Source organism: Hippichthys cyanospilos, chromosome 20, assembly GCF_059441005.1.
Source record: "Hippichthys cyanospilos isolate Australia breed blue-spotted pipefish chromosome 20, RoL_Hcya_1.0, whole genome shotgun sequence".
Lineage (NCBI taxonomy): Eukaryota > Metazoa > Chordata > Actinopteri > Syngnathiformes > Syngnathidae > Hippichthys > Hippichthys cyanospilos.
The window spans coordinates 984,577-995,414 of record NC_142388.1 but is presented as its reverse complement, the minus strand read 5'-3'; the positions used below and the strand labels follow the sequence as shown (position 1 = coordinate 995,414).

At 45.4% G+C, this 10,838-nt stretch overlaps 1 protein-coding gene across 1 annotated transcript; it reads left to right on the top strand.

The window, feature by feature from the left end:
• The first annotated feature begins 2,121 nt into the window (after positions 1-2,121).
• On the top strand, positions 2,122-10,175 carry nmbr (neuromedin B receptor). The gene is made up of 5 exons (XM_088403923.1): positions 2,122-2,703; positions 5,734-5,875; positions 6,436-6,651; positions 9,585-9,823; positions 9,903-10,175. Exons 1-5 carry the CDS (start codon positions 2,141-2,143, stop codon positions 10,036-10,038), a joined length of 1,296 nt encoding a protein of 431 aa, XP_088260049.1. The 5' UTR covers positions 2,122-2,140; the 3' UTR covers positions 10,039-10,175.
• The last annotated feature ends 663 nt before the right edge of the window (positions 10,176-10,838 follow it).

The window sequence follows — 10,838 nt, the reverse complement described above, 5'->3', positions numbered from 1 at the left end:
GGGGTCAAGTTAAGGCATCGTGTCCGGGCCGCTTCCTGCGGGCCCTTTCACAATCAAGCCGCCGCCGCCGGCCCCAAACAAACCGGCGCCGCCGCTCCGCGAGAGACCGCGCCGGGTCCCGATCGCCACTCGCGCCACCTCGCGCGAGCCTTTTCGGAACACGCCGCAGCGACTGTGGCGCTCTTACTTTGACGGCCCGAAGGCACGGCTTCCTGCGCGTGTCGCTCCAACCGTGGCGACTGACAAACCCTTTTCATCTTGCCACGTGACCTCACTGATGGACGCAAATGCTCATGCAGCACGCCATGAAGCCCAAATAGCGGCGTGCGTACGCAAGTGTGCAACTACTGTAATGGAAAGTGAGTATTTAGCTTATTATTATTAGTGTGACACTTTGTTCGCTGACCACAGACCCTTTCAGAGGCATGTCAGCCAGGACAGCCCTACAACATCCAGAGCCTTAAGGAACTCCAGGTGGATCTCATCCACCCTCGGGGCCTTGCTTCCAAGGAGGTTTTTGACCAACTCAGTGACTTCAGCTCCAGAGATGGGAGAGCCCACCTCGGAATTTCCAAACTGACTATGGAGGTCTTCGAAATATTCCGCCCTCCGGTTCACGACGTCCCGAGTTGAGCTCAGCAGCGTCTCAACTCCACTGTCAACAGTGTTGATGGTGCACTGCTTCTCCCTCTTGAGACACCGGATGGTGGACCAGAATTTCCTCAAAGCTGCCCGGAAGTCATGGAACATGGTCCACTCGGACTCAGTGTCTCCCGTCTTCCCCGGGACGTGAGAGAAATTCTGTCGGAGGTGGGAGTTGAAACTCTTTCTGACAGGGGACTCTGCCAGACGTTAGCAGCAGACCCTCACGATACGTTTGGGCCTGCCAGGTCTGACCCGCATCCTCCCCCACCATTGGAGCCAACACACCACCAGGTGGAGATCAGTTGACAGCTCCGCCCCTCTCTTCACCCGAGTGTCCAAAACACACTGCCGCAAATCGGATGACATGACCGCAAATACCTGGATGTTGGAATGTACTTACAAGTACAATACTGAGTTTTTCATCCCTTCTCGATGGTGTTTTCCCGGTTTTGTAACAAAAACAACCGTCATGACCCTAGGGTCTTGGCTGTATTTGTGTTCTTTTGTATCCATCTGCAGGCGTTTTTAGGTAATTGCACTTATTTTCAGTTGCTGTCAATGCCTCGATGCAACGAGTCGCTACAATGCTGGTCTGCTATTGGTCGGCCTCACTCGTTTCAAAATGACGGAACGGTAAAGCTTTGTACATTTTTTATGCATTTTACTGCTTAATTCAAACTTGTAAGGGTTCGCCACGGGTTCCAAGGCTGCTAGTGATGTTAAAGAGAGAAGTAATAAGATGATTTACATGGGAACCAAGCTGGAGATAATCAAGAAATATGAAGCTAGCCTAGCCTAGGCTAACCCTACTAGGGAATATGGGTGTAACAAGCGCCACTCAAAGGTAAATAAATCCTTTCTATATTTTTTAATTATGATGTTTTCTGATTGTATACATGCATATTATATATACGTAGCACTTCCTATACTATTTTGGTAGCAATTTTTAATATGTATGTACAATTTTGATGTTTTTACCTGGGGATCTAAACGCTTTAGCGATTCGACATAGGTTTGGATCGCCCGCCATACGGTGACTTCACCTTACGAGCCCGAGTTTTATGATGTCTGCGATACATCACTTCAGTTTAAGGTTTTTTTTTTCAATGACTTGTGCCCTCGAGGGACAACTTATCAGTCCTTCCTTCTGTCTCTGATTGAAATGCAGGATTTTATTCCTCTCCCAGGGCTAAATAGGGGGCTTGAGCAATTCATAGCGACAGGATGAAAAAATCATTTCTGATTATAACTGGCGCTACTCAGCGTCCTCACCGGGCCGAAGAACCCATGGCCCCAGTGTAGCTTCCTGCCTGCTAATTGGTTGTTTTCCTCAGGCACGGCGGTTACTTGCAAATATTTATTTTGAGTGTGTGTTTTTTTTTTTTAAATCGCGTGCCTTGATGGCGATGATGGTGACGAGGTTCATCACGAATCAAGAAATTGTGACAAGAGGCGTGAGCGGGGACGGTAGCCGACGAGGCCAGGTTACGAGAGAATGAAGAAGATGATGAGGGAACGGACTTATGCGATGAAGATGGGTGAAGCAGCTCCCTTTCTCTCCCCCGCGCGCGCAGGCGTGCGTCAGAGCCACAAAAGCCGTCTTCCCGGCGACGCGCCCAGCAGTCCCGGCGCGCCTTTACGCGCACGTCTTTACGCAGCTGTGGTTCCGATGGATGAGGACACCCTGTCCCAGTTGGGGAACTCCAGCGAGGAGCCTGTCGGCGGCGGCGGGGGCGGCGAGTCGAGCACGTACGCGGCAGTGCGCGGCGTCATGACCTCGGCGTACACGCTGATCGTGCTGGTGGGCGTGCTGGGCAACGTGACCCTGGTCAAGATCTTCGTGAGCACCAGCGCCATGAGGAGCGTGCCTAACATCTTCATCAGCAGTCTGGCGGCGGGCGACCTGCTGCTGCTCGTCACCTGCGTGCCCGTCGACGCCTTCCGCTTCTTCTCCGACAACTGGATGCTCGGCGAGGCCGCCTGCAAGCTGCTGCCCGCCGTGCAGCTCACTTCTGTCGGCGTGTCCGTCTTCACGCTCACCGCGCTCAGCGCCGACAGGTAGGCGCGCGCGCGCGCTGGTGTGCGCAAACGCTCCTCATTGACTACCCTCGTCACCCTCTCCACTTGTCCTCCTTATCAGCATCGTCCGTCTCGTGACGATGACTTCTTTTTACAGACGCATTTTAATTCTTGTTCAAATGTTAGCAGAACTCATTAAATCCCAAACACGTATTTTAACATCCTTAATTAATGTAATCATATATATATATATATATATATATATATATATATATATATATATATACACTTATGCAAGCTGTTTTTATTTCTCCTCACAAAAACAGTTTTTAATTCTCTGTAGAAGCGGAAAGCTCAAATCATGAATCAACAACGAATCAAATGCATCTATAAATGTTCATTTTTTAAAATTTTGTAAATATATTTGATCTCTGATTTTTTGGTCAATTTTCTGATGTAATAGAAATAGTCATTAGTTTTACCGTCAATTTCAAAAGAATATTTTTTCAAGAGGGGGAAGGAAATCACAAGGCTTTTTTTCAGTCAAATAATCAAAGATATGTCGTGACATTTTTGTAAAGAATACAAAAAAAAGGTAAATACCGTATGTTACTTTTGCTCTTCGATTTTCTCAAAATGATGGCGGCCGAATGCGATTGAGCGCAAAGCTAACTCCGAGGCCGCGAGCTTGCCGTTTTCCCGTTGCGGCGCCGAAATATCTTTAATTGCGGGCTGTCAATCACGCACGCACGCCGTCTCCCCAAAGAAACGCTGACCTTCATCACTCTGCAGCGGGCTCAAGACCATCCGTTATACCCTGACGCCATCACATGATCCCTTCCCGCCGGCGAGCTAGCAAAGGCCGAGGAGAACACGCCCGTAATTAGCAATTAAGGTCCTAATGGGCCAAACGCGGACGCCAGACGCCCTCCGAGCGGGAAGGGGAACAAACAGGCCTGAGTGACAGATGAAGTGACAGGCCGACCGCCACCGCTCCTCGGGCGACACCGTCAAGAACCGGCGAGGCGTCGCGCGACGCCGCTTTTCCCCTCCCCTCTTTGACGCTTTGATGGCAATTGACTGAGGCATGTCACACTCGGCCGACGCGTCAAGTGACGCCGAGCGTGTCAGCCGTGTGAAATATTTTCTCAGCCAAGTACCCCTTAAAAAGGTGACATAAAAGGCACTTTGGTCATCATTTGTTTCATGTTCCAATTAGTTTGCTCTGAATTCGAAAAGATCGCAAAACATCATCTAGTTATCACTTATGACATGATGCATCCATAGTAGCCTTAAAAGAAAGGCATACAAAGTTTTGCAAGATAATTACTAAAGCAACAAAGCAATAAGTGTCTTTATGTTCCAATTAATTTGCTCTTAATTTGAAAATATTGTGTCATTTCATATGCGTTATTGTTGGCTTGTCATTAATGACAATATGAATCTATATTATACAAAAAAAAGTTTTGCAAAGGAACAATTTGACATGTTCTAATTAATCTGCTCTCAATTTGAAAAGATTGCCTAACATCTACATTATTTCAGGCTCATCACTAATAATCATTTTAATCTATATTACACTTAAAAGACAGACAAAGTTTTGCGAAGGAATTACTATAACAACTTAGCAATAAGTTTCTTAATGTTCTAACTAATTTGCTCTTAATTGGAAAAGATGCGTAACATCATCTGTGTTATTGGCTCACCAATTCAAAGGCAAACAAAGGAATTACTATCAGAATTTGGCAAAAAGTTTACGTTCCAGTTCATTTGAAAAGATCGTGTAACATCATCTGCTTTATTGCTGGCTCAGCACTAACGACAATATGAATCTACATTAAACTTAAAAAAGAAAGTTTTGCAAAAGAATTACTATGACAACTAAGCAATATGTTTCTTTATGTTCCAGTTAATGTGCTCTTAATTTGAAAAGTTCTTGTAACCAGCACTTTGTTGCTGGCTCGTCACTAATGACGATTTGCATCCACGTTACACTTTTGTTACACAATATGAATCCACATTAAACTTAAAAAAGAAAGTCATGCAAAGTTTTGCGAAGGAATTACTGTACTATTACACAATTTAACAATGTGTTTATGTTCCAATAAATTTGCTCTTAATTAGAAAATGCTGTGTAACATCATCTGCGTCATTGTTGGCTCATCACTAACGGGAAGATGCATCTATATTGAACTTTAAAAAAAAAAAAGCAGAAAGAGTTTAGCAATATGTTTCTTCATGCTGTAATTAATTTTCTCTTGATTTAAAAAAAAAAACCTGTGCTGTTCCTGTCAAAACAAAGTATTAAATTAGATTGGCTATACGATAAAACCCCAGTGAAGTGCCTTACTTTTCACGGGAGTGTTTCCACGCATTACGCTTAAACAGGGCCCAGGTCTCTGCCTCCTCGCGAGCCACTTTTGTTGACCAATCATCAGTGTCCGAAAGCCGAGCGAAACAGGAAGTCATTCGCCCGTGGCCGAGTTTGCTGTCTGACCGTGATGGTTTTTAACGAGCCCATCAAGGTCTCTAACGAGCTCCTCCAGGGCCCAAAGCTTTATCAGGATCACGACAAGCAATTTGATGACTCATCACTTTGTTTGCTTTTTTTCCCTTTTTTTTTTTGGTGGATACAACTTAGCTCCTCCCTTGTTGTTATGGAAATGTAAAGAGTTGAAAGTTTGCATGACCTTTGTATATCATTGCTCTTATAGCAACCTCACATGCGATTCCAGGAATAATTCTATAATTATAGTGGAAGTCTTTTGATTTCTCATTAACTCATTCAACCGACTAGTTCAACCAACACAAACCAAAAATATATCAAATCCTTATATAAATATGTGTGTTATATAAATATGTGTTTGGGATTGAATGTCTGAATCTTAAAAAAAAGGAAAAATATGTGTTTGGGTTAAAAAATCCAAATCAAGTAAACGACTACAAAAGCCTGCCTCAATAAAAAGGCTGAAAAATGTCATCTCAAAAATACATGAAAAAGCTGGAGCCAAACCAAAATGTCAAGAAGCCCAAATGTGTATATGTGACCACTGTTCCTGTGCGGGTCAGGTACAAGGCCATCGTGAAGCCCATGGACATCCAGACGTCCAGCGCCGTTTTGTGGACGTGCGTGAAGGCCGGCGCCATCTGGCTGCTGTCCATCCTGCTCGCCATCCCCGAGGCAGTCTTTTCTCAGGTTGTCTCAATGCAGGTAAGTTATGCTAACACTAATGCTAACGCATCACCGTGTGCGTTTTTATTGCCTTGTGGGATCGAACCTGATTTGGCTATGGAAGCCTTGATTTCTGTTTCATTATCATATTATTATATTCATGTATTAGAGATGGATGGATGGATGGATGGATGGATGGATGGATGGATGGATGGATGGATGGATGGATGGATGGATTCATGAAGAGTGAAAATCTGCACATACTTGTAGAGATGATGCCTATTTCCTGGTCGGAAATACATAAATGCCATCAGAAGTGTTTAAATTAATGGACCGAATAATCTGTAATATTTCTTATCTGCCAAAAATTGACAAGTAACATCAGGGTTCTTAGAAATGTCCATGTTTTCCCGACTCAAATTGCAAGACGTCCATAAACAATATTAAAATAACTCATGACATTCGATTGAATACATTTATCGTTCCGATTCTTTCCAAAATCAGAAAAGAAAACTGAAACATTCTGTTACAGTATCAGAGTAAACGCAAAAGAGCACCAACAAGCTTTTCCTTTCTTCATTTTGTCTTCACGCTCTCAGGGTCAAAGGGGCGCAGAGAACGTGACCTTCCTCAACTGCGTACCCTACCCTCTCTCCGACCAGACGCACCCCAAGGTCCACGCGGTCATGCTCTTCCTGGTCTACTTCCTGTTACCGCTGGCCATTATTTCCGTGTACTACTACCACATTGCGCGTACGCTCATGCGCAGTGCGCGCGACATGCCTGGCGAGGTCAGCGAGCACACCAAGAAACAGGTCAGAGACTCGCTAATAATGAGAATGATACACAGACAAAGATACATGAGAAATACACTCGCACATCCTGGTTTACGTCTGCGCATGGAACAAGAAAAAAGGCGGAGGCGGGCCATTTTCAGATCCAAAAACAACAGAGACGTGTTGCAAAAATCAACACCAAAAAGAAGAGTAGCCCTAAAATTGAACCCTGCGGAACCCCTTAAGACAGCCGAGCTGAAAAGAACCCAAAATTGGCAAGTTGTGCTCGCCGGATAGGATTCAATCTTGAGGACTACCACAAATGCCCATAAGGTGCTGCAACAGAGCTGCCAAATTATTGTGGTACAAAGCAACAAAACAAGGGTGGCCGCGCATCATTTTGAAACCAGAACAGAAGACATCTCGGACCGCGGTTCCCCAAAGCGGTTTCAGCAAATCTATTTACAGCCATGGAAGGGTCGGTACAGGTTTCTTTTCAAACTAAGGGCAAATTAATTGGAACATTAAGCAACCTATTACTAAACTGTGTTTAAGTTTATTTGTCACGAGTGTAGCAATTTTACGGATGTTATGCCCTAGAATTAGGGTAGGCAACCCCGGTCAAAGAGAGCTGCCATCCTGCTTGTATTTGATGTCTCCTTTCTTACCAAACCCCTGATTCAAATGATCAGGGTCATTATCGGGCTTTGAATCAGGTCTCGATGTAGGGAAGAGACATCAACAACATGCAGGAGTTGTCTACCCCGGCCCAAGAGACGCCATAACAAAACTTGGATAAATCAGACACGTGCGGCACAGCATTCTGTTGCAGGCCTTTTTTTTTTTAATTGAAAATGGCTTTGCGCTGATTAAATTAATAGCACAGGAGGTATATCATACAAACAAAGGTTGAGAAGAATTTGACACTCTAGCAAAAATACATTTACACATGTTCGAGTGTAGGTGACGATGAGGAAGAGGAAGATACTTCAGGAATATTTATGAAGATGCGACCTTTAGGCGTCTTGTCCCAGCTCATCTTTTTATTCCTTCAACTCCTCGTGTGACTTCCACATGTCATCTTAGCCTTCAGCACTACACAAAAACATCAAGCAAAAATATCCAGGAAGTTGGAGCGAGAAGGCCAAAAGCGGCCGTCTTCTTCTTATACACCACGTGGCGAATTGAGTCCTTGCACCACAGGTCAAAAAAAAAAAAAAAAATGCTAGAGGCATTTATTTCTGCCTAGGGCACCTGTTTAATTAGTGTGCACAGTCAAGTTAATCTTCAGGCTTAAAAAAACTTAAAAAAAAAATAGTAAACGGGCGTCAAGGCCTTTGATCCAGGCAGGATTTTGCAGTGTAACGCTGCCTTGACATCAACAAGACAACTTTGTCCTGAAATCAAGTTGAATTGCTACTTATGCTATTTAAAGACACCTACAAAAAGACTAATATACGCTGACATTGCATTACAGCGGTACCTCTATTTAGGAACGCCTCCCGTTATAATATATATTTTAATTATTATGCACTAATCCAATCCTAACATGTATCTGTTACCTTTTTGATGCATTTTCATCATGTAATAATATTCATTTAAAGAATTTAGGAGCATTTTGGGGGGTTTAGAACAGATTAGGCGATTTACATGGAAAAAGCGACTCTATTTATGAAAGATTTACGTTGCAAAATTACTTCTGGAACGGGTTAATTTTGTGAGTAAAAGTGCCACTGCATATGGTCGTTGGCGATTAGCGGCAGCTCCGATGTTAGCGGCTAGGAGCATTAGATGGTAGCAGCGTTAGCAGCTAGCAGCACTCCACCGCCTTACAAGTGGCAGTTGCTGTTCCTACTAATCTCTTTCGAACAAACTGGGCTCGCTCAAATGGGAGATTTTGGCCGGTCCTTTCAACTCCCAAAACACACAGAAAGACTCACTCAAATATAAACACACACATCATACAAGACACCCAATCTCTCATACGCATACGTTACACACAAACATACACGGAAAATGAAGCATACATTTTCTCCAGCTCTTAAGTCAAAAGATGAAGAAAAACTGTTTGTTTGTGCCTATTTGCGTGTGTGCGTTAATAAGTGCCTATGTGTGTAATTAAATGTGAGTGTGAGATCTTGACGCGTTGGTCTCCACGGCAACCAACAATGTTGACGTCAAAAATAACAAAGAAAGCATCAGGTGTGCCTGTGCGTCCCTTAGCTCCTGATGACTCACAAAAGGAAGTTGAATGCGTTGACATCAGGAGGTCAAAGGTGGCAGGAGGTGAGCGCCGACCATTCTGATGTTTTTGTGAACCAGCGGCAACCCGCCAACGACATAATGCGACCTCTCGCTCCAGAAATGTGGAGAACAACCTCGCTGAGCTTCGCTCTAAATAATTGCAATGGCGGCCAATCGGGGGGTGGCACTCTCATCCCCAAATACAAAAACGTGGAGGCCAAATGACACGGCACGAGTACCCCACCTTACCGTACGCTAACATGACGCTAATAACGTACAAACGGTTAAAGCTAGCAACTGAGGCGAAATCATTGCCGACCGATCAGAGGCCGGAACGCTCATCCTAAAATCAGCCATTTGACAAATCGTATACTTCTGCACTCACGACGCTCAAACGGCAAGAGCTAGCAGCTAAATGGTTTCAAGGTGGCAATTCATGTGAAATCATTGCGACGAGGGCGGAACTCCCGTCCTAAAATCGGCGACGTGAGTCGCAAATGACATGACACGAGTTCTCGAACTCTGACCCAAACACGACCCTAATAACACACAGATGCTAGCGGCTAACATGAAAGAAACGCAGAGGCTGCCAGGCGGTGGACGTCTTATCCTAAAACTGAGGGCGACAAACCGCACGACACAAGTCCCCTATCTCGGCCGCCGACGCAATGTCAATAACGCGGCCCAAACGGCTAAAGCTAGCGGCTAATGCGACGCTCCACCCGCAGATGGAGGCGAGGAAGCGTCTGGCCAAGATCGTGCTGGTCTTCGTGGGTTTGTTTGCGCTGTGCTGGCTCCCCAACCACGTCCTCTACCTTTACCGCTCCTTCCACTACCAGCAGATGGATCTGTCGCTAGCTCACCTACTGCTAACGCTGCTAGCTCGCATCCTCAGCTTCTCGTCATCCTGCGTCAACCCGCTGGCGCTCTACCTGCTAAGCGACAGCTTCCGACGGCATTTCAACAGGTTGGGACGGCGCGTTGGCACATGTGAGGTGCTGATGCTAACGCTAACCCCGCGCGTATGCGCGTTGTGTGCTTGTCAGTCAGCTGCGATGCGGCGGCGGCGGCGGCGGCGGCGCGCGTCATGATCGCCAGGCGAGCTACCTGTACAGCACGTCCCACATCCGTCTGACCTCCATCAAAAAGGCCACACCCGCCGGCAACAAGCGGGAAGTGTGAACAGACCAACGGCAAATGTGACAAACAAGCAGGAAGAGGTCGCGCCGCTGCCGCCTTTGCTCGGACGGCACGTTGTGCAATGAAACTCTACTTTTCTAGATGATTCATTTACTCGGAGAAAGACTGACTTGGAACGGATACGTTTGCTCGTTCCCGTCGAAGGCCGTATCCGCAGGCGGCCATCTTTGTTTAGTCATGTCACTGTGATGTGTTAATCCTAATAAAAGTGCACAGATGGTGCCTGTGAATGTATGCTATGCTAGGTTAGCTCACTCGGGAAAAACAATTCGGGCAGAAAACGGAAATGGTCCTTTTGGAAATATGCAATCGAGCGGGACTTACAACGAGGGCCGTGATTAGCAATCGCTTGCGTGCAAATATGAAGACGCACCTAACCAATTCCATGATGGAAGGACAGCAAGTGGAATAAAGGCAGTGAGATGATGATGATGATGATGATGATAATCACGGTGGTGATGAAGATGATGGTGATTAGAAATGTGATGATGAGGATAGCGTGAGGATGAAGTGAAGTGAGGAAGCTGTTCAGGAAGATGGTATGATGAAGATGATGAAAGGAAGAAGTGATGATGGTGATGTGATGAAGAAATGAAGGTGATGGTGACAGAGATGAAGAGGATGATGGAGGGAGGATGATGATTATGACAATGGTGGTGATGAAGATGATGGCGATTATGAATGTTATGGTGGTGTGAGGGTATGATGAAACGAAGACAATTTGAGCAGGACGATGATGAAGATTTTGCCATGAAAATGACGAGAGAAAGGTGACGGTAATA